This window comes from Astyanax mexicanus, chromosome 13, assembly GCF_023375975.1.
Source record: "Astyanax mexicanus isolate ESR-SI-001 chromosome 13, AstMex3_surface, whole genome shotgun sequence".
Taxonomy (NCBI): Eukaryota; Metazoa; Chordata; class Actinopteri; order Characiformes; family Acestrorhamphidae; genus Astyanax; species Astyanax mexicanus.
This window is the reverse complement of record NC_064420.1, coordinates 7,294,737-7,319,901: the sequence shown is the minus strand read 5'-3', so window position 1 is coordinate 7,319,901 and position 25,165 is coordinate 7,294,737. Positions and strand designations below refer to the sequence as shown.

The 25,165-nt window shown below is 39.3% G+C and overlaps 1 protein-coding gene across 1 annotated transcript in view; it reads left to right on the top strand.

The window, feature by feature from the left end:
- Positions 1–25,165, top strand: part of LOC103023419 (collagen alpha-1(XXIV) chain) — a 193,438-nt gene that overhangs the window by 31,061 nt on the left and 137,212 nt on the right. Inside the window, exons 4-5 of the mRNA XM_022677290.2 lie at positions 11,896–11,949; positions 15,693–15,746. Of these exons, the coding sequence (XP_022533011.2) occupies positions 11,896–11,949; positions 15,693–15,746 (108 nt within the window). The remainder of the gene's footprint in view (positions 1–11,895; positions 11,950–15,692; positions 15,747–25,165) is intronic.

Here is a 25,165-nt window from a genome sequence, read left to right as displayed (position 1 = left end):
TAAAGATCAGTCAGACACTGATTCATTACACCTAGTTTAAACTACATGATTTTTGGCGCCAAGTGGTCCAGCGGTCTAAAGCGCTGCCACTATGAGCACTATGAGGTCGCAGGTTCAAACTCCAGCTCATGCAGCTTTGCCATTAAGCTGCCAATTTCGCTCAGAGGGAGCAAAATTGGCCCTGCTTCCTCCGGGTGGGTACAGTAGATGGCGCTCTCTCCCCACATCACTCCTAGGGTGATGTCTGCAGCACAGGGCGTCTGTGAGCTGATGTATCAGAACCTAGCCGCTGCACTTTCCTCCTTTCTTGCTCGGCAATGCTGCATCAGCAGCAGCTGGAAAAGAAGCGGTGGCTGGCTTCACATGTATCGAAGGAAGCATGTGTTAGTCTTCACCCTCCTGGTGTGTTGGGGCATCACTCATGATAGGGGGGTCCTGATGAGTGGATTTTTGGCTGTTTTTTTTTTTTTTTCGTATATCACAAATCTTGAAGACAAATTTGCGATCACTGGGTCCTAGCTCAGCTGTGTAGCACAAACTGCTGAAAGATGATTGCCGACTTATCGCTGACTCCTGCCAAACATCTAGCAGGTTTAATACCTGGACCAGTCAGCGACTGTGAGTCCAAAGCAGTGACTAACTAACCAACAGGATCATGTAGAGTGAGAACCATGTGACCATGAAACAAATCTTCTGCATGGCAGTGCCATTTCTCATGTTATATAGATATAGATATCATAAAATTAGAGTAACACTACAGTATGACTTGAAAAACATTGCCTGGCGAAAAAGACAGTCTCCACCTTGATATAATATATAATCAAATGATCTGGTGTTGCTGGTCTAGGTTTAGGTTCAGCAACAGTATGTGCTGAAAGAATGAGGTCAGCTGACTACCTGAATAAACTGAATATATACCAGGTTATTCCATCAATGGATTTTATATTTCTTCCCTGATGACACGGGTATATTCCAAGATGATAGGATGTCAGGATTCATGGGGCTGGAATTGTGAAAGAGTTCAGAGTTCAGGGAGCATGAGATCATTATTTACACACATGGATTGAGAGAGAGTTCACCACAGAGTCCAGATCTTAACCTCATTGAGAATCTTTGGGATGTGCTGGATGGAGAAGAGCTGCTTTGTGCAGTGGTCAGACTCTACCATCATCAATGCTGCTGCAAGATCTTGGTGACAAATTAATGCAACACTGGATTGAAATAATAAATCTTGTGACATTGCAGAAGCTTATTGAAACAATGCCACAGCGAATGCGTGACCCAATCAAAGCTAATGTCGGTCCAACGAGATATTAGAGTGTGTGACCTTTTTTTGGTGGTAGTGTAAATTAGTGGTTATTCGGGGGAAAAAATATTCCAGTAACCTTTTCACTTATTCCTCCAAGCACCAGAATATTTTGTGCATCGCTATATACAATATATCACAATATATTGAACCATATTGGTTTCATACTGCCTGTTTTTTGAGCTGCTGCAACACTAAAGAGCATGAAAATAAATGATTACCTTAAAAAATGCCTCATAATCATATTTAATCTTATTACTAGCAGTAAACACACACACACACACATACACACACACTCTCCCATTAGTGTTTAAGGCAGTGAGAGGAACACACTTGAAAAAGTGACCGACCACCAACAGGAAGAAAGTGAAGCTGAGGCAGTTGTGGTCCGAAGCTTAGAGAATCAGGTTAGATCTGCTGCACTGTCTGAAAATAAATGGAGGATGAAGTAAAAGAACTGTGGAAATATAGTTTTTTTTTTCATTATTTAACGTTATATATTTTTGTATTATCACTGTATGCATTGGTGTTGTGCATAAGGTTACATCTTCAAGTTGTCAGAGTTCTGAATCTAATGCAAGGCTACAGGATGGAGGGAACGCAGCACAGGAGTTACTGAAGACGGCTGAAGACGAGTAGAGCTGCTGATTCTGAATTGGCTACAGGGGTCTGGAAGAGCAGCCGGAAGGCATGCAGGAGTCAAGTTAAAGTCAAGTGATGCTCTAGGAAGTGGGTGGAAGAAACGGCTGAATTCTCTAGATATTGTAAAGGAGAAATGTCTGAGTCAGTTTTTCAGCGTGATTTGAGAATGATTAACTGGTTATCTATAAGATTATCTGGTTATCTATAACTACTCCAAGGCTTTGAGCCTCTGCTGATGGAGTGATCAGTGAGTTCTGGAAAGAGATTGGGAGATCATGGTGAAGACCTGTAGTTCTGGGGATGAACAGCAGGTCAGTCTTGCTGGGGTAGGGCACACTACACTAATATAAAATAAATATTGTTGTTTTAAATGGGAACAAGGAACATTTTCTTTATAATAAGAAATTTGACGTTGCACAAAACATTACACATCCTGCAAAGTGATTATTACATGTTTATACTGTAATATCGATATTACAATAATATACAATATTGTGCATTTCTAGTTGAAACACTGCAGCTGTGTTTATAGAATTCATTTTAGGATATTCATATTGAAATGTTCAATTTTGTTGCATCAAAGAACAGTGAAAGATAACACTAATTATTATCCCCAGACTAGATCTGAGTGAGTTTGCTGTCTAAGACTTTCCACTGTGTGCGTGTGTGTGTGTGTGTGTGTGTGTGTGTAGCAGTAAGTTTGAAGAACACACAGCTGGCTCTGAAACATTCTTTCTTTGTCTCCTCTGTTGGACTAACCTCCTTTCCAGATGTGTGTGTGTCTGTAAACTACTTTCCAGTTATCACATACACACATACACACACACACATACATACACACACACACACACACACATACACACACACACACACACACACACACACACCGAGGTTATTGTTGAGTGTTCATTCAGTTCGGTTTTTATTCGCTTTTAAAGGTTTAAACACAAACAGAAACACACACTTCGCTGGAAAAAAAATGTTGCATAGAATTTATTTCTTTATTTCTAGAGAACAAGAGCTGGACGACACCTGCATGGGTTCAAGTTAATTTACAAACATTGTATAAACACCGGAGCATTTCATGTACACTTGAAAATTTTAATGCTGGGTTAAATTGATCTTTCGTAGTGTGGCGCAGAGTCCAGCGGTCTAAAGCACTGTCTCTATGATCAGGAGATCGCTGGTTTGATACCTGAGAGAGCACAATTGGTTTGCTCTCTCTGGGTGGGTAGATGGAGCTCTTTCCCCTCATCACTCTAAATCAGGGGTGTCCAAACTACGGCCCGCGGGCCATATGCAGCCCGTTTCCTTTTTTGGAGCAGCCCGCGAGGTATTTTAGAAATAGAATGAAAGTTGGCCGCTGTTAAGCAGGTTTTTATAATGTGAGATTCAAAGTTTGAAAGCTAGGTGTCAGAAACGGGCCAAAAAGTCTAAAAGCGGAGAGGGTGCGCATTTCTAGTGCAGAAAAACGTAGCAAAAGAGTATAAAAGCAGAGAGAGTGCGCATTTCTTATGCAGAAAAACAGGCCAAAGAGTCTAAAAGCGGAGAGAGTGCGCATTTCTAGCGCAGAAAAACAGGTTAAAAGAGTCTAAAAGCGGAGAGAGTGCGCATTTCTAGTGCAGAAAAACGTAGCAAAAGAGTATAAAAGCAGAGAGTGCGCATTTCTTACGCAGAAAAATGGGCCCGTAGCAAAAGAGTATAAAAGCAGAGAGAGTGCGCATTTCTTATGCAGAAAAACAGGCCAAAGAGTCTAAAAGCGGAGAGAGTGCGCATTTCTAGCGCAGAAAAACAGGTTAAAAGAGTCTAAAAGCGGAGAGAGTGCGCATTTCTAGTGCAGAAAAACGTAGCAAAAGAGTATAAAAGCAGAGAGTGCGCATTTCTTACGCAGAAAAATGGGCCAAAGAGTCTAAAAGCAGAGAGAGTGCGCATTTCTAGCGCAGAAAAACGGGCCAAAGAGTCTAAAAGCGGAGAGAGTGCGCATTTCTAGCGCAGAAAAACGGGCCAAAGAGTCTAAACGTTGCCGTAATTAAGGAGTTTAATATTAAGAGACACTGTCAAAGATAAAGATAATAAAGTCAAGTAAAATGGTGTGTAAATTAAATAATCAGGAAAATAATTATATAATTAAATAATATTTAAAGTGGTATATTTCATTATTTGTTTGATTACAGAGTCTTTGGCCCGTGACTTCAAATATATTTCTCCTTCTGGCCCCCAACAAAAAAAGTTTGGACACCCTCTGCTCTAAAGGGTGATGTTGATCAGCACAAGGCACCTGTGAGCTGATGTATCAGAACCGCGTTGCTGCGCTTTCGTCCGAGCGCGCTGTGATGCTACTTGGCAATGATGCATCAGCAGCAGTTTAAAAAGAGGTGGTAGCTGACTTCACATCACATTCTATATTGGGGGAGGCATGTCTTTACTCTACTGGTGTTGGGGCTTGAATAGTGACAGGGGGAGTCTGTCTAATAAGTGGGTTGGGTAATTGGCCTTGCAAATGGGATAGAAAGATCTTAGAGCACCATCTTAGAGAACTTGTCTTGTCTCTAGGAACATTGTCTTCTTCAACAAGACAATGCAAAAAACCACATGCTGCACACCTTACTGAGACCCTGCTGTGGAAGCAGTCCTGCAGACCTGTCCCCAGTGACGAATGTATGGAGAATCAAAAAATGGGATAACAATCCTGAACTGTTACACACATTAAGATGTGTTTGCAGGAAGTTTTTAGCTATATTTAGGGTTAAAACCTCTTTTGAATGTTTTGAGAAGCAATGAGAACAATATAAAACGTTAAACACTTAATTTGGAATGTGCAGAGGGCTTAAAATGCAGATATGGATATTTATAAAATAAATGAAAGTTGAGGAGATAAAACATGAAACATTAAACTTTCCAGTGTCTTATTAAATAGTAAGCTTGTGATGCGCACACAAAAAGATATCTGATAAATGTTACTATATCTGTACAAAAGTGACCGGTCAGAATATCCTTATTATTATTAAAGTTCTCCAGAGGTGTGCAGAAGCTAGCTCTCTGTGTGTTTGATTGATTACGGGGTATCAGCATACGTGTCAAGTTTTGAATTTAAAAATAAGGGAAATTTTCCACCGCCTGAAATTTTTCCAGCCGCCCCACTATCCTAACTGAGGTTCAGAATCCCTTACATTTTAAGAAGGTTTAAAAAAATAACCACCTGTAAACCACATAAAAACTACAATTACATATTTAGAATCTGACAGGTCTACCTTTGTTGACACTGAAGTGCTGTGTACATTCCTAAAGATGTCATTTTTAAAATACAGACAAAATAAACCCCCTTTTCTAGACATTTACATGAAATCTTCACTTTTTTTTTTTTTTTTACTTTATATTTTTTTATTTAATGAATTTAAAATTGAACAAAGGATGCACAAATTCTGCAAAATTACTGTTGGTGACCTAAAAATAGTATTATAAGCTTTTACATATAGACATATAGACATGGACCAGATCTATTCCATCAGTGAGTCCATTCCTTAATAAAGTATGCAAAACAGTAAATCAAAGTCAAAGTCAAAGTGGTTTTTATTGTCATTTCAGCTATATACAGAGTACACAGTGAAACGAAACAACGTTCCTCAAGGGACCATGGTGCACAGTGTAGACAGAACAATAGTGCAACAGTACAAAAGTGCAGACAGACAATACAACACAATACAGACAAAGAATAATAAATAACAAGACAGTGTGCAAATTATGCAGTGTGCAAAAAGTGTGCAATAGAGTCCAGTGAGGTAGTAGGGTTTTTAGTGCTTTCCATTTTCTGGGGTAAGTGGGGTAAGAGTGTGTGTGCATGTACAGAAAAACCATCAGTTCAGTCTCTGCAGTTGAGGAGTCTGATGGCTTGGGGGTAGAAGCTGTTGCAGAATCTGGTCGTGCTGGACCGGATGCTGCGGTACCTTCTTCCCGAAGGCAGGAGGAAGAACAGTTTGTGTGAGGGATGGGTGGGGTCATTCACATCAGTAATGGATTCCAACACTACACTATTAATACTCTTAAATTAATACTTTTTTTATCAGTCCAGTCCTGATCAGTTCAGTTCATTTCAGTCCTCTCCACATTTTCTCTCTCTCTCTCTCCAGCTCAACCATCTCTTCTACCCCTTCTAAATAATAAATTACAACACAATACTTGAGATTTCAACAAATTCTAACAACTGACAATTCCACACTGACCCTCCTCCTCACGCCGCAAAACCAGCAAGCTGATTGGCTGTTTCTCCTGAAAGGCAGAACTTTCTCCTTGATCCAGCTCCAATATTGGTTAAGAGATTTCCCGTTCACACAGCGCCTGTCTCCTAATGTTTGTTAATAGAAAACGGGAATTTTACGGGAAAATACTAATACGGGAGGAGGGCGGAATGAGCAGTAAAGTAAACGGTAGTTTCCCGGCCAAAACAGGGTATCAGCAGTAGTAGTGCTTGTTATCAAGAATCAGGAATTTGTCAGGAGCTTTGTGGGGCCAAAAGCCTAATAAGTCTAATAAACTGTGTGATTAAAATTGAATCCGTCCATGAATTAGGAATGAAGTCACCTTTATGGAGTGATCACATGTTTTGTGTATGAGAGCAGATTTAGGCTGCTGGTTCCTGTGGTTATAAAGGAAGCTGTTCTTTTAAAAGGGAACTGACCTTCTCAGCATCTTCGGCTAGGAGAGCGATTCAGAGAGCTGCTATAAAAGTCTGTTTGTTATAAATGAATCAGCTTTTTTTTTTTTTTACGAGAAGCTTTGACAGTGTGTCACCGGCTTTATTCCGTTGCCAGACGTGCCGCTAATGAGTGCGTCACTAATGCAGCAGTAATGGGATAGTTTATGGGTTGTTTTTGTGGTTGCGGCTCAGCAGATTGTGTAGCGTTTGAAAGAGGAGGGTGGAGGTTGCTGTTGTTGGGCTTGTCACCAGATAATGTTTTGTTGCTTTTAAGTTGTTCTCCTTAAGCATGTTGTCTTACTGGTGGCATTAAACATGATTAGTTGATATAGCTGTAGTACATTTTCATTTTATTTTAATTTGGTAGATGTTCTTACCCACTACCAGATCAGGAGAATCTCTCGCTATCTTTAAGAGACTCCTGAAGACAGAGCTCTTCAAGGAGCACTTACTCTCCTAACACCTCTAACACACTAACCCCATTTACTTCTTCCCCTCCTTCACTTCTCTATCCCTTTATTTCCCTTCGACCTCCTTTAGCCCTATCTAAAAATGGTTTATCTTAATTCCTATTACTTTGGTACTTCATTATTTTAAGTCACTTTGGACAAAAGCGTCTGCCAAATGAAATGTACCCAAAGCAACCAAGTGTTTCATCATTTACTTGAATGAGACTGATTTCAGTTCAATATTAATACTAACATAATTAAAGCAGCAGGTACCAGACAGGCAAGGCTAATCCAGATTCCAGTCTGCATCACTTTTAACTAAAATGTTGTTTGTTTGGAGATATTTTAGTGTATAAACGCTTAAGATCAACACTGTTTTAATGAGAGTCAAGTCTGCTTCTCAAGGGTTTGGGGGTAACACTGCGACTAGGGTTAAACCAGTTTAATCAGTTTATTCAGTGCCTGGCGAGGTTTTCTGTAAGAGGTTATTTAGGAGTTCATGCAAAATGACGTCTAAGTGTAAAAATACTGATTTTAAAACTACTTAAAGTATAAAATGTAAGGAAAAAAATGCAATTAAGGACAAAATCTGCTGTAGTGCACTATCCCCCCTCCCCAAAACGCACATTTCTACAAGCCATAATGACTATAATGTTCTATTAATAAAATGTTAATGTTGATATATAATTTGGGATGCACTAGGCTGTTCCCTGTTTCAGCTGCATACATGCCCATTGTAAATGAATGTATTTTAGTAGAATGTAAATATATTAAAGAAGCTATAGGGTGTCGTAATGGTATATGTTTATACTTTTCTACATCCAATCACAATCAGATTTACTCTATCTGGATGGAGAGATTTATCTGGATAGGGGGTTTTATTGAACGATGAGAAGCCAGAATGAAAACAAGCTGAAAGGAAATAGGAGTAACGAGGCTATTTTTAAAATGTAAGGAGCATAACGTTCAGATAATTGTGTGAAAGTGTAAGGAGTAGAAGTAAAAAAAAATCTGAAAAATAAATAATTACTCCAGTAAAGTATAGAGTTCCAGAATTTCTACTTAAGTATGGCAACAAAGGATTTGTACTTCGTTATTTGACACATCTGGTGATATTAGCTGTTGTTTTGAGTAAAGGGTTGTTTGTTTTGGAAACTGCAAATCAGTCAATAATCAATCAACAACACATACCTGGTGACGTCCGACCATCTGGGTCTCACCGCTATCAGAGCACTGCTCAGTCCCCCTCAGCTCTCCCCTCTGCACCACCCCTAAACCCATACATCACTCAGTGCCCCTCCCAAACAACTCAGAAATCAGGGGCTTTAGCTAACTTTAAGTGCCTTTAAGTGCTCATGAAAGAGGTGGATCATCAGTTGTCGTTTAGAGATGGAACATCTTTTCTGTTTGTTGCTGTTTGGATACTCAGGGTGAGTTTATTCCACCATCTTGACATCAGGACAGAGCATAACCTGGATTCTTCTGTGTTTTCTAAAAGAGATGCTGGGTCAAATTGATTTGTTTTTGTTGAGTTGGAGTGGAATTTTAACTGTTTCTGTCAGGGAGGGAGGAGCTGGAATATTTGCTTAGGCATTGTAAGTGTCAGGGTTCACATGAAGGCATACCTGTCAAGTTTTGGACTTAAAAATAAGGGAAATTTTCCGTCACCTGCTTCGAGTCGCCCACCAACCCAACCGAGGTTCAGAATCCCTTATATTTTAAGACAGGTTTACAATAAATCTAAAATAACCACCTGGGAACATTTTACAAACTACAATTAGATTATCAGAATCTGACAGGTCTATCTTTGTTGACACTGAAATGTTGTGGACATTCCTACATATGTAATTCTTATAATACAGCCTAAGTAAAACCCTTTTCTAGACATTTACATGAAATCATCAGCTTTTACAAAAATGGCATGGACCAGATATATTGCATAAGTAAATATTAGTCCAAAGGGGCCTAAACAATTAATAATTTTATTAATACTTCTTTCTATTGATCAGTCCAGTCCTGTCAGTCAGTTAATTTCAGCCCTCTTCACATTTTCTCTCTCTCCAGATCAACCATCACTTCTGCCCCTTCTAAATAATAAATTACACCACAATACTCTTAAACTAGCCCTGAACTAATAAAATCAATACAGTTTCGTTCATTATAGCTTACAGTAGGCCTGCAATCCTAAATTACTAAACACAGTTTGAAAATGAAATAGTTATTGGCTGATCAGGGCAGGTAGAACATCCAATTGTAAAGTTAAGCTAACTGAGTCACAAGCTGTATTTTCTTAAGCACACAGTCGGTTTGATCCGACTGTTTCAGAAACAACGTCATCATAGTTTACATGTTTAGCTCCGTTACCTCGCTATATATCCAGATATGCTTTACCGTCAGCTGCTCCGACTAGCTCTCACAGCGAGGGGGGCGGGGCTTTCCTACATTGCGCTCCGCGAAACCAGGAACCTGATTGGCTGTTTCACCTGAAAGGCGGGACTTTCTCCTTGAACCGGCACTACCATTGGTTAAGAGACACACAGTGACCAGTGCCCTGTCGCCTCAATAGTGAAGTTTTTTTTTTTTTTATATATATAATACGGGAAATTTACGGGAAAATACTAATACGGGAGGACGGCGGGAAAGAGGAGTAAAATACGGTAGTTTCCCGGCCAAAACGGGAGACTTGACAGGTATGTGAAGGTGCTTCACTTTGGTTGCTAATATCATATCAGCCTTCCATGATGTATTCCTCCTACAAACGTGACACTGTAGATGGACACAATGTAAGAAATGAAACATCCGATCCATCTGCACTCACTATCAGATATACCCATAATTCACGAGCCTTGCCATGGGCACACTGACCAGTGTTCAACCTGCCTCACTGTGTAGGATGGATGGATGGATGGATGGATGGATGGATGGATGGATGGATGGATGGATGGATGGATGGATGGATGCCTTATTTATCCCGAAGGAAATTTAGGGAGGGACTCATTGGCCTTCCAAGTGTACAAATATAGAGAAAATAAGTAGGTAAATAAACTACTCATGTTTCTTCATGTGCACTCATTCAGAATTGCTTTAGAATCATGTTGGATCATATCACTTTTTAGTTCTCTAGGGTTTAGTAAGACATTTAATTTAAGACATTTCATTAATTTATTTTAATTTAATCTAGAATGATTGTGTGTGCTGCACTGTACTCTGTGTGTGTGAGTAACAGCAGTGTTCAGGTGGAGCTGTGTGCACTCTGACCTGGAGCATGTGGTCGGGTCTGAAAGGCTGGATGTTCACCGCAGGTTTCGTCTTCTCTTCGTTTCTCTGAGGAGAATGGATGGATGGAGAGACTGGGAGGAATTACCAGCAAGCACCAAGTGGTGGAATCGCTCATGTGACTTCACATGGACAAAATTTCACACAGATTGTAGTAGAGCTGGGCGATATGGCCCAAAAAAAAAAATCTTCGATTAAAAAAACAAAAAAAACAAAACGATTTTCGATTTAAATAGAATTTTTTTTTTACTTTTCGAAAGCTTTCTCCAACATAGTTTAGGTACTGAGACAATGAATAAACCCTCTCTCAAAAACAAATAGAAAGAAATAAAATGGTGGCCTTTTTGATAAAACTAATTAAACAAAGCTTTCAAATAAGTGCCAGTGTTCTATAAAATGAGATGAGTTGTTTTAGGGTTTTTCTTTACAGCACTCACAATATTTCTGTCATCAAATGCTGTGGTTTTCCTTGGCCTGCCTGTTCATCGCCTGTTGTTTAGTACACCAGTGACAACTTTCTTCTTCTGGACATTTCCAAACAGTTATTCTTACTTATTTCTTCTGAATATTTTGCAATGGTTCTGATTGATTTCACATCTTTTTTTTCATCTTCACAGTTGCTTGTTTTTCAGCTCTGTGGTTTTCATGTTGGTTATGCTCAAATCTGAAACTAAGTGCCATTTATTGTTTGAATAATTAATGTATCAGGACACATCTGGGCAATAAAACACACCTAACAGTCACATGTTCCAATACTTTTGCTTACAAGACAAAGCTTACAAGAACTGCGATCAGATCCAAATGTAAATCCCTGGAAATAAATAACCTGCCGTGTTGAACTTTTGTCAGTAGAAATTATGGGATTGACCTCACTGTTTCAGTACTATTGGAGGGCACTGTATAATTGCACTATATTATATTATCATTGTACTAAATGCATAAAAATTACAGGTTATTTCCAGGACTTTTATTTTCAGTATTGTTAAGCATTCACAGACTAAGACATCCCAGAATACTTTAAGAGTTAAGAGTATTTAGAGTTTTCCCATTGACTGGTTACCCATGTTCATGTAAACATGTTGATCAGATTACTGGGAAACTTCGATGTTCTGCAGTAATCGGATAATGAAGTGCATGTAAACGCACTCACTCTACCGCTCTGTGGTTTTAATGTTATGGCTGATGATTGTACAGTTAAGAGTGTGCTGCCAAGTGACGCAGGGCTTCAGACATGTCGGGGGGCGTGGTTTTACGGGTGGTGGACAGATTTACTGATGAGGGGGTTAGGACTCAGACTCTGCTCAGACAGTCTGAGGTTTGATTTACTGAAAATGTCTGGGGGATCTACTGTAGTCAGCCTGGGGGTGGGGTTATGGGGGGTGGGGTTATGAGGGGAGGAGGTGGGGTTAAGGGGAGTGGGGTTATGGGGGGTTGTATAGATCTCAAAATAACTGTTGTAGATTCTAAGAAAAAAAACAAATCTGTCTCTAACTTCCGTTTTCTCTTTCTCTTTGTTTTTTTCTCTGCAGGGTCCTCCGGGTCCCCCCGGTCTCCCCGGGCCCCCTGGAAAGAGAGGCTCACGGGTAAGCCGCCTTACACAAGTCTTTATTCGCTGTTTATAGACGTGTATCATGTTTACAAGTGAAAATAGAGATAATAGGAAACTGTATAAAGAAAGAGAATGGCTTAAGAAGGGCAAAATATAGTGAAAGAGAGAGAATAAATAAAGAGAGCGACGAGAGAAAGACAAAGGGAAGGTTAGAAGGAATAAAGAAAAATAAAGAAGTGAGTCAGAAATAGAAAGAGAAAGAAAAAAAGATAAAGGTAATACACAACAGAGAGATTGAGAGAAAGATTGAGAGAAAAGGAGATTGAGAGAAGAGGAGAAAAATGGAGAGAGAGAGAGAGAGAGAAAGAGAGAGAGAGAAATTAGATGCAGTAAAAGTGCAAATAAAGTAAAAGAATAAAATAGGGTTAAAATGAATATAGACCAGGCGAAGTCACAGACAGACAGACAGACAGACAGACAGAAAGACAGACAGACAGACAGACAGACAGACAGACAGACATGTTCTTACTGTCTCAACAGAACTCGCTTCAGTCTTCGATGAAGAACATAAACTGGTAAACCCTCGACAACAGAGGGAGAGGAGTGTGTTGCAGATGTGTGTATGAGTGTACATTCCTGCGGCAGGCGCATGTTTGGCACAGCTGATCACTGCTGTCCAGTGGTGTACACACACACACACACACACACACACACACACCTGAGACGTTAAAAAGAGCCCAGCATGTATTCACATGTTTGCAGTGTACAAAAGCCAATGATAGGCTTGTGAAATATTTACAGATTTTAAATCTATTATTATTTTTTGATATATATATGTTTATTATTATATGAAGAGCCAAACCTGGTAGTGTAGTCGGGTCACACTCGGGGAACACTCAGACCTCAGCATGCGGTTCTGTCTCCAGCAGATATGTAATTGATTACAGGTGTGGTCTGGTGAAACACTGCGTTTTGCCACATGGTGGCGCAAAAGTGCATCCACTAAACTATAAAAAGGTTTTTAGAGCCTAGTTTTGGTTAGTGCTCCTCTTGATGAGAGGTTGCTGATGATGCAAAGTGAAAAGCATGGTTCTTTAGTATTGAATCCGGGTTCTTTTGGAACCTGGTAATGGTTGGGTTTGAGTATGGAGGTCTTATGGTGAGCGTTTCAGTACTGTCTTTACTGTGAAGCGACAGACTGCTCCAACAAACTGCTGCTGTGGTGATCTGAGGAACCATCGACAGTCAATCACCCCTAGTAGTGATACCAGGGACAAGGAATATCTTCTGGGATCACTTGGGTGTCACGATTCTCTAAATCCTCGATTCGATTTTAGGGTCACGATTCGATTCTCTATTTTCTTTTTTCTTTTTTTTTTTTTTACAGCAGAGAGGCCTATGCCAGTTTTAGATTAGCCTATGGTCAGTCATTGGTTTGATTCATCAAATTTACAATATCTTATTTCAAAAGGTGGGCTTGATATAAGTGATGCAAAGTGATGCAAGTGATCTGTAATACACCATATTAGGCGCTAATGGTCGAATTGAAATAATTTAATTAAGATATATATGTAATGCCATCTAGTGGCATTTTTTTGGTAGCAGCAGTGTGCACTATTAAAACAGCAATGTGCAACATAACAAAATAAATAATACAAAAATACAGGAACAGTCATGCACAACATAATAGAACAATTAGAGCCGTAACAAACTGAACTCTATCCTACTATAACAGTTAAACATGAAAAATAAGACTTTAAGACTTTTTCGGTCCCTGAGAATGACAAGTTTTTTTTTGTTTAACAAAGATATATTATTAACTTTATCTGAGAGAAAGATCCTCCTTAAGGTACCAAAACTATTAACATATTTGAGGCTAGACAAAACAACTGTTATTTTTATATTTTCAAGTTTTTCATTAAGAAGATGTCTTTTTGACTTCGAGGCTCGAGACCATGACATAATTTCGATCGATTTCGATAAAATATGAAAATTGTGACACCCCTACTCTGTATCATAGCTAGATAATGATAAATCTTGCTGCTTTTTGTTTGAAAAAGTTCCATAAGTGTCTCCTCTGGCTGTTTGGCGTCAGACGCAGTATCGGCTGCGTTCCACGTGGCTCAGTCCAAAACCATGGTCATCCCTGTTCTGAGCTGCTGGGAACTACCCACAGGGACCAATACCGTCATGATGGGATTTGATGATAGTGGTTTGCGTTGATTATACAGGTCAATAGTCAGTATGCTATTAGCTCTGCACAGGAATAGCGTGTGTTGCTAACCTGCACATCTGTAGAGTCATTTAATGCATGTTTTTGGCACCACTCTCCAGTAGCTTGTTTCAGCACAGCTGGTGATGTGAAAGCTTGAGTCAGTACTAGACCACATGACCTGCCAAATATTTTACACCCGCTTTACTTCAGTTCTCTGAATTTATTTAGCAAATTTATTGATATAGCGCTTTTTATTAATGCTGTTGTCGCAAGGCAGCTTTACAGAAATGTGGAGACAGTTTGAGGCTTTCTTTCAATTAAAAAAAAAAAAAATTCTTTCATTTCTGCCTCTCACAATTTGAATCTAATGCAAAATGATTTTTTTAATTTGATTTTTATATTTTTACATTTCTGAAGGATGTAACATTGAATTGATAACATCAGACTTTTATTATAAAATTATAAAATTTAGTAAAGATAATTTTTCTAAATTTTCCTGAAATTCAGATTATGAGGGGCAGAAATAATAAAAAAAAAAAAAAAAATTGAAAAATTGTGAAAACCCATTTCTATGTCACTATTAGGGGTGGGCGATACGGCTCTAAAATAATATCACGATATTTCAGGGTATTTGTGCGACAACGATATACTTGGCGATGTAGGAAAACAGAAAAATAATTAATTAATTAATTCATTTCAGGAATATAGTATAATAGTACAACAGTATAATCATAATGTGTATAATCAAAATGAATAATATAGTATAAAATAATATAATGCAGCAAATAATATTGCAGAATATTTAGTGCATGCATATCAACTGCAAACTAAAACAATTACACAATAAATACACCTAAAGCTTCACAGTAAATAATAGACTACTTTTAAGACAGAACATCACTATTATCACAATATGGATTTTTAATATCACGATATATGTCTGTGTCATGATATATTGTATACGATATAATATTGCCCACCCCTAGTCACTATATCAAAAAAAAAAAAAAAAAAAATTAAGCAGCTCAAGTTATTGCATACCGACTTACTCAACTTGTAACTAACAGTAAACTAGCCATTAAAACCATTAAAACCAAATAATTTAGCTAATAATTTAGCATTTATAGCTAATCCCTAATCCCTACCAAATCTGTGAAATGTGTGTAAGGGTGATGCTGTGGTGCTTTCTGTTCACTGTTAAACAGGGTGAGCTAATAAACTGTAAAGCAGCTGAATATAGGCTTCAGTACTCCTGTATAGAAGGTGTTTCTGATAAAATGGCCAGTTGTTGAATGTACAGTGGTACATGGTGGAGCTGGATTTGTTGGTAATGGTGTGTAAATATGTGTATATGTGTGAGTGTGAGTGTGTGTGTGTGTGTGAGTAGTCTTTCCATGTTACTACTTATCTCTGTTCTAGGTCTAAAGGACGGCTGTTTGAAGATAAGATCAGGGGAGGCTTTCAGAGAGGTTGATGTCATACGGATGAGTATTCATCCATGTGTTTGTTCTCTCTCTCTCTCTCTCTCTCTCTCTCTCTTTCTCTCTCTCTCTCTTCTGCAGGGTCCTCCTGGTCCTCATGGGAATCCTGGCCCACCTGGATTACCTGGTCCCAAGGTAAGTCCTCGTCAACATGCTTACCACTTCCTGTTCAGTATTCAGGTGATTGACAATGTTGCCAGTCTGAGGTGATTCACAGCGTGGCATCTCCTGAAACGCTGCTTTTATCTTTTTTTTTTTGTGTGAACCAAGTTAATTTGACTGATATTATAAAAAAAAAACCATGAATCCCCAACTTCTCACACAAAAAAAAACAATAAAATAAAATACTAAATAAATCAAGTTAAGTTAAGAGGCTTTTATTGTCATTACAACTGAGTGCAGGTACACAGTGTAGGGAAATTAAGTTCCTCCGGAACCATGATGCAACATGGAACAACAAGCAATACACGACATAAAGTGCAGGAGTGACGACAGTGCAACATAAGACTATAACACTAAATAACAATAAATACAAAAGACGAGACAATTTAAAAGACAGGACAGTGCCGTACCGATACGGTATAATAAAGTGTGTAGTGAGGATAAGGTGCAGAGATGTGTGGGGTTCAGTTCACTTTGTGTGAGTGTGTTGGGTGGGATGGGGTTCAGCTCTGTCTCTGTGCGTTGAGGAGTCTGACTGCCTGGTGGATGAAGCTGTTGCAGAGTCTAGTAGTAGAGGCTCGGATGCTCCTATATCTTTTGCCAGAAGGCGTCAGAGCGAAAAGTCTGTGTGAGGGATGGGTGGGGTCATCCACAATGCTGGTGGCTTTGCGGATGCAGCGTGTGGTGTAGATCTTGGTGATGGAGGATTGAGAGAGGATTCATATCAATAGGATTAGTAATTAATGAAATAAAAATAGACTGAATGCCACATATGCAAACTGTAGTGTTTTGATCTGTTTACTCTAGCAGAAGATCATTCTAAAAACAAATTGAATAATAGCTTATTTGTTCCACTATAAGGTGCATTTCAAATCATCCTTTAATTTTCCCAAAAATTGTCAGTGAGCATTATAATCCGATGCACATTATGTGTACATTTTACCAGTCAGGTTTAAAGAGCAGTAAATTCACTCCAAAGACACTCCTTTGTAAAGCTGTACTTTTAGCAAAGTTTCTCTAGCACTAAGGCTGGAGCAGTATTAGCATTAGCATTAGCCGATATCCGCAGCGCTAGCTCTTTCGCTGTTCAGAGATTAGTATATCGGACTGTAGTCTGCGTGTTTACCGTGTTAAAACAAGCTACATGGGATGAACCGCTAGCTCATCGCGCCCTGGCTTACTGGAACACTCAGGGTTCCTCAGCGTAGCGCTGTCTGATGGCGTTTACTAGCGCTTAGCGCTGCTAACCGCGGCTAGTGCTGCTTCTAATTGCAGGTAGCGCTGCTGCTAATGGTGCTAAAAGACTGGAATTCTACGCTTACTGTAAATAAACTGTGGGGGAAAATCAACATTTATTCCATGTATTCCTGATTTACTTCATGTATTCATAATCAATTATACTGATTATTCCTGTTAATCATTCAATATTCATCCTGTTAATCATTCAATCAGTATGTTATCATTGATTTTATGTGAACTGTGTATTCTCTGCTCCTGGGACATACAGGCTCAGATTTGAGGCCTAAAGAGATGAAAATTGAGTTCTGCCTGGAGACTAGCGGGTCATAGCAAATGGTGTTTTCTGATTTATGAATTATTCTCTCCTCAAGGAATGAAAATCAGGTTTGCCTGGAAACTGTTTTGTCATAGTAAAATAGAGCTTTCTGATTCATGAATTATTCTCTCCTAAAAAAGCTTATCTTCTGGTACGTGCAGTTTCTGTTCCTCTTTTTATATTTGGTAGTGACCTGTTCCAAAACAGATCACGAGGGGATTGCCTCATGTATGCAGGGGGGACTGTATAAAAATGCCCAGTCGACACAGAAAGGGGTTTTTTCCGACTTTCCTGACTACTTTCATCTTCATTTCATTGCTTTGCTTTCTTTTGCAACTTCAAAATAAAAACCTTCTCTTTTTGGCATCCCGGCTCGTTGACTGTCATTTGTCGATTTCCACGACAAAACGAAAATGCTTTACTCACCCAAATAAACAGTTTTTCAGGAGAGAAATGTGTTTAGATTAACAAAATTGAATAAATGAATGAATGTATTTGTACATGAACCCACACTAATGGCGTAAGTGGACCTGTGGGAACAAACTAAAATGCAGGATAATTATAGCATATGGACTGTTTATCAACTCAACATGGTTTCAGAAGTGTATGATGGTTTAAGCTCACAGTTTACATGGTGCTGTTTAGTAGCTATACACTTCAGTTAATGGTTTTATTGCTTGTTTTTTGTAATTCCAGTGTAAACTTAAAAAGTAATATGGGCTAATTAGTGTCCAATAGTGTGATTGGACTAAAGGAGGTCTCCTGATGACTGAGATTGCTTTGCATTGAACTGTGGATTTAAGTGCTTAATGCAGCAGAACGCAGTGGTTATAAAGTGGTTGTGTTGAAGAATCCTACTGCTTTGTGACTGGGACTAATAAATCCGCTGCAGGAGGAAAAGAGACATACTGTCACTGTATGTTTGTGTACATGCTGGTGCTCACGTACGTGGTGCGTTAGGACGCGTGAATACATGTGCATGCCTATGTCTGCGTGTTTCAGTCAGAAGATAGAAAAATGTAAGAACATCTGGAGAGAGAGAGCGAGAGAGAGCGAGAGAGAGCGAGAGAGAGCGAGAGAGAGCGAGAGCGAGAGAGAGAGAGAGAGCGAGAGAGAGCGAGAGAGAGAGAAAGAGCAACCAGGCTATGACAATTTGAATTAACCCATCCCACGTGTCAACTACTTAGGACAAAGAATTTACCGCTTTGTAATGTTGCCATTACTTCTCACTTAAAAGACGTTTAGGCACTGAGGAGATCAAGTGATGAAGATTGGTCTCATTCTTTCTGAAAACACACCTTAAGGTGTGTAACAGTACAGCCCCCTCCCCCTTTCCATGACAGAACACAACTTTTGTTCTTGTTGCTGAGAACAGTCTGGATGGTCCTTCTCCTCTTTGGTCCAGAGCTCACAGTGTCCAAAAATGTTATGAGGTGCATTATGCAACACTAGTAAGGAACAGGGGTGTCACCATGTTTCCCTTCTAATTCAGCAGGTCTCGCCACTGGGTGGTAGTGTGTGTGTGTGTGGGGGGGGGGGGGGGGGGGTTCTAAAGTAAAGTTAAGTAAATAAAACATTTTCTTTTAAAGTCAAACAAGTGCTGGATGTTAATCTACAGCAAAAGAGCTAGTGGTTAGCCGGGGTTAGCAGCGGGCTACAGGCCGATAATTCTCACCTCTGAATGGCGAAAGAGCAAGCAGTTAGTGGCTAATGCTGCTCCAGCAGTGCTAGCCAGGGTTAGCAACAGGCTACAGGCTGATAATTCTCACTTCTTAACTGGTGAAAGAACTAGTACTTAGTGCGGTTAGCGGCTAATGCTAATAGTTTTGAAGAACTAAGCTGAAACTTCTTTATAACTCTGTACTTCAGCAGAGTGGCGATGTTCTGATCATCCTTGCTTTTTAAAGGCCTGTGCCTTTTAGGGATACTGCTTCTGTATCTGATCATGATTACAGTCACCTATTCAGAGGATTTAAATGATATTATATATTTTTTTTGCTTCATTATTAGCCCTTGTCCCCAACTTATTTGGAATGTTCAACAGGGCTGAAATGCAGGAATGGATGTACTGTATATCAATAAATTAAAGCTCCACTAGGTAGGATTGAGATATTGGATGTTAGTTTGTAAAGAATAAACCAGTAGTCCTTGTAGAACTGTTAGAACTAAAGGTCGGAAAGCAGGTCGCAGTTCTCGCGAGCGTTGGTCGCGGCCGCCTCGGAAAACTTAAAGAGTCTGGTTTGAGCTCAGAGGAGCTCCGGCACAGACACGAGAGCACCGCTATTCCTCCTATTACACCTCAATGCAGCGCTGCAGTGAGTTTCAAGCTGTAATTTTACTTCTTTAAAAAGATCACAAATTAAGGAAATCCTACCTAGTGGGGCTTTAAATGAAGAGGATCAGACTAAACATAACTTTTCTTGGGTTCATACTCTCTGCAATCAAATAAAAGCATTTTCTTTGTAGTTTGTAGTTGTAGTTTGGTGACCGTTACGCTTCATCCAGTAAATGACCCGTGATTAAAAACAATGGGATCACTTGTCTTTGCTCATATTACTGGTTTCCATTGGTATTGGTCTTCAGTGAGACTGCACACATGCTCTCCGCTTTCACCCTCTGGCCACTTTCCAACTTTTGAACATTTGCGTTCCTGGAGTACGTGGAGAAAATGCTTGGAATGGTCCAAAGGTCTTAACAAGACAGAATCGATGCTGGATCCAGTTCCAAATCCAGTAAAAAAAATAAAATAAGGAGACATAAAGAGCTCAAATTTAATCACAGCTCTGGATAGCGTGCACAGTCTGTTCACTGTGTAATTGAAATAGCTGATTTCCTTCATTCTAACTTCTGCTCAGTCCTCGTTCAGTGTCATTACGTCAGATTTTGGAGGATGTGAATGTACCAGTACATTCTGTACACTATGTTTGCGTAAAAGATTCACTCATCTTCTCGTCTTCTTGTGCATATAAGTGAAATTCCATTCTTAACCCATTGGATTTAATATGACTCTTCGGGGAAGGCTTCCCACAAGGTTTATAAGTGTGTTTATGGGAATTTTTCGCAATCTTCCTCGAGTGCATTTGTGAGGTCAGACACTGATGTTGGACGAGAAGTCCTGGCTCACAGTCTCTGCTCTCATTTATACCAAAGGTGTTCTATCCACAACAGACTGTGCACTGGTGTGCAGTCATATTGGAACAGGAACGGGCCGTCCCCAAACTGTTCCCGCAAAACTCCTGAAACACAACTCCACAACATAATCCCCCTCCACCAAACTTCACACTTGGCTCAATGTAATTAGGCAAGTACTGTTTTCCCCTGGCAACTATCAAACTCAGAGGACCCCATCATACACCCTGTGCAAGGTGTGTCGCGATGCTCGTTGCTATCTTACACCCCGTCAACAGTCTTTTTTGACGCCTTGTGCATATGCGTCATTAAAATAGCGGTGGAGTTTCGAAATATATTAATGCTGATTGCCGTTGTGTTCTGGAAGTGAGGTGTGTTCAGATAAATATCTGGCGTTTTTCTATCTTTGAAAAAAATAGAGCTGCGCCACTGACCAAGTTAACCAGGACAACAGTCAGCCACGTAACCAGTCTGGATCACTGTGTGCACTGCGCACCCCGCATTCATGTTCCCCGCTGTCTGTCAGGTCTTTAAAACTTAAAAAAAAAATACACAGTGAAATACACAGATCTGTAAAGCTGTATATTAACGTTAGTTTCTTATCACCAGGTCACATTTACTAAAATGTAAAATATACTAATTCATTAATTAAAATCTCATCTAGTGCTCTAAAATGCTGCTCGCTGTTGGAGCTTTTGCAGTGCGTGGAACTAAGTTCAGAGTGAGGCTATTTTTGACTGATTTCTGACTGGTTTATTTCACGTTACGCCCAAAACACACCCATGAGTACATTTATGAATGAAGGATTAGTGCAGGCCTTTTGCGTGTTTTGAGCTGCGCAAGGCTTTTTTTTTTTGCGCCCTCGCAATACCAAAGACTACGCGAAGTGCAACTGACTGGTGCGCGGCCTGGGTACGTTTTGGGAAAATAAAAATACCCAGAAAGTTTTGGAAAAGTCATGAAAATTTGGTCTACAAATCTGTGTGTTTCAGTTTATCGATGGAGAAAATCTAATTTGAACCAGTAACTTGGCCCTACACAATTGAGCTCTTATTTTATTGTTGAAGATTGTGTGTCAGATTCATTTAATGCCTACTATAATCAATTTTGATTATAGTTTTGTTTGATTTGTTTGAAGCTTAACTCTATCCTACTATAAATGATGTTATGTAATAACAAAAGTTTGGGAGAAGGACCACGCCCGAACTCTACGTTCTAACTCCACCCCGTATCAATCAACCGTCCTATAAATACCTCCCCTAACTAATTATCTCTCGTGACGAAAGTTCGCAACCCACCTCCTCCCCAACAACCTCCTTTTTCTACTCTTCCACTTCTCATTAAATAAAAAGGGGGGGATATAACTGCACGCTTCTTCAAGCACGCAGTTCAGAACTCCAGCCCAAATTTCCCTGAGTTCCCTCCCCTTTTTCCTTCTTCTTTCTCTACTTCTTTAGGCGTGGTCCGCACTTAGCAAACAGTTAAACATGAAAAATAAGACTTTTTCGGTCTCTGAGAATAACAATTTTTTTCTTTAATAAAGATATATTATTAACTTTATCTGAGAGAAAGATCCTCCTTAAGGTACCAAAACTATTAACATATTTGAGGCTAGACAAAACAACTGTTATTTTTATATATTTATTAAGTTTTTCTTTAAGAAGATGAGAATGTCTACATTCTCTGGAGAAAGGGCTGCTCTTTGAGCAGTCATACTCTTTTTGAGTTCGAGGCTCGAGACCATGACATAACTTCGATCGATTTCGAGGAAATATCGAAATCGTGACACCCCTAAAATTTATTGGTTAAGAAGTGTTTAAACCCTGTAAAATAGTCCAGTGGTTGCATGATTTACACCACTGTGTCTGATGCTTTTTTTTATTGTGTTAGGTTATTTAAAGCTTGGATGGCTCTCTACACTCTACTGTTCTTGAGCTAATCTGATTGCAAAACCTGAATTCACTGATTTTGATGTGTAAATAAATACTACACTATAAGAAATCACTGTTTTGGTAGTTTGTTGGAGTTGTGATGTTTGTATCTGTACAACAGCAGCATGTTTTTGGCACTTTATGCTCTGCTCAGTTCTGCCCACACCGACTGTACTGTACGTGTCAGCTCGGCTTCACTCCTGGCTGTTGGTTTATTTAGCTCTGTAATTGGACTGAGGCCCAGAAGCTCCTGCCTGATCACACTGGCCCATCGCCGAGCAGGAGATATGGGAGTAGTGACTCACTCTATTAAGCTGATTGATTGATTGTTTGGTTGGACCTTTTTTTTTCCCTCAGTGGAAAATCTGAGCACCTTTTGAGCACCTCAGGTCCTGGAACTTTTACCTTTACCTTCCAGTGATGCACCTGGCGTCTGCACGAAGATCAATCAAACCACAGCGACACAAGCTACATCCCCCAAATGACATCAGATACACGGTAAATATGCAAAGTCAGGTCAACTTAAAACGTTTAAAAAGTTTAGTATTTGTTTAATCTATCCATCAGCTTTTACTTTCTTTGACTCTGAGATACATTAAGAGTTAATGTACAATAAGAAAACAAATTAAATATAAAAAATAAAAAAGTTAATATAAAACATAATATACTTTATATAAAATAAAATGGTCAAAAAAGAGAAACAATTGAAATCAAAAAAATATTAAATTACTTTATTTTTCACACTATAAGGACACTTAAAATCCTCTAATTTCCCAAAAAATCGCCTTATAGTCCGGTGTATGAATTTTACCAGTCAGGTTTTAAAGAGCAGTAAAGCAACTCCGCTAAAGTCCAGCATTATAAAGCAGTTTCACCGATGTTTCTTCTGCGCTGAAGCTAAAACTAAAGCAGTATTAGCCTACTAGCCGCTAACCGCTAACTGTTAGCTCTTTCAGCAATCTAAGGCAAGTATATCGGACTCTAGCCTGTGTTTACCATGTTAAAATAAGCTACATGGTTACTAGCTCTAAGTCAGGGGTGTCCAAACTTTTTTTGTTGGGGGCCAGAAGGAGAAATATATTTGAAGTCACGGGCCACAGACTCTTTATTAAAACAAATAATGAAATATACCACTTTAAATAATACATTTTCCTGATTACTTTCATTTACACACCATTTTACTTGATTTACTATCTTTATCTTTGACAGTGTTGTGTAAACTAAGATTTTTCAAATTGATGTTTAATTTCATGATGTCTCTTAATGTTGAACTCCTTAATTACGGCAACGTTTAGACTTATTCGCCCTTTTTCTGCGCTAAAACTGCACACTCTTTCCTCTTTTAGACTCTTTGGCCTGTTTTCTGCGCTAGAAGTGCGCACCCTCTCCGCTTTTAGACTCTTTGGCCCGTTTTTCTGCGCTAGAAATGCGCCCTCTCTCCGCTTTTAGACTCTTTGGTCCGTTTTTCTGCGCTAGAAATGAGCACTCTCTCCGCTTTTAGACTCTTTTGTCCGTTTTTCTGCGCTAGAACTGCGCACTCTCGCCGCTTTTAGACTCTTTGACCTGTTTCTGACACCTAGCGTTCAAACTTTGAATCTCACATTATAAAAACCTGCTTAACAGCGGGCCAACTTTCATTCTATTTCTAAAATACCTCTAAGTTTGGACACCCCTGCTCTAAGCACTGCTAACTATGGCTAACGCTGCCGCTAACCATGCTAAAATACTGGAAATCTAAGCTTACTGTAAAAAAACAGAAGCACTTTACTTACCCAAATAAACAGTTTTCAGGAGAGAAATCTGCGTAGATTAACACCCATGCTTGTTTGACTTCGAAATATATATATATATATATTTTTTTTTTTAAGAATTACAGTTTTGTTTAATTGGTGAATTAGAAGAAAACATGGGACAACCCTGTTCCTTTGTCACTTAAAATGTGCCTTATAATTGGGTGCACCTCATCTATGAAAATAAAACAGAAAATAAACGCTTATTGATGGGGCACTTTATAATGCAGTGTGCCTTTATAGTCCGTAAAATATGGTAAAAAAAAAAAAAAAACTATACATAATTATACAAACGGTGCTATTAAAAATAAATGGTTCAAAATAAAACAGATTTTTATAAATTTATTGAGGAAATATTGTTGAGATGTTGAGTCTATGACTCCCATTTTGTACTGTTTATTTAATTCTTCTGAACTCTTGTTACAATGCTCCTGCTCACACAGGGCAAGGCCTGCCTTTTCTCATAGTTCTGAGCAAGGAAGTCTGTCAGTAGTGCTGAGGACTATCAATAATTTTAGCATGTCTGCTACATCTGCTCCTGAATGCAGGACTTACCAGCAGCCAGGCTGAGTTCTTATGAGGGAAAAGGAAGTGAATTGGCTTGTAAATTGCGGTTAAATGGCTGTGGAAAGTGCCAGGCTGGTGGCAGTAGTGTATTGTTAGCGGTAGCGTAGCTCCCACACTGTGCTGTGTGGCTCAGCTGTGTAGGGGATGTGGTGAGCCGCTGCAGATGTCTGAATGGCTCACAAATGGTGTTACAACCCACTGTGGCATCACGACTGTTCCACAGTTACTACTAGTCTTGCCAGTCTAAGCAGCTGAAGCTAAAGTAATATTGGGCCTTAGTTGAGATATAATACTTGGCAATTAAGAAGTGCTGGACTGTATGACCAAACAGAAGCAGCTAATATTGCTGATAGGGATAGAGACTTTACAGTCTCTGTGTGCTGAGAGTGTGTGTGTGTGTATAGAGTGATGAGGGTTCAG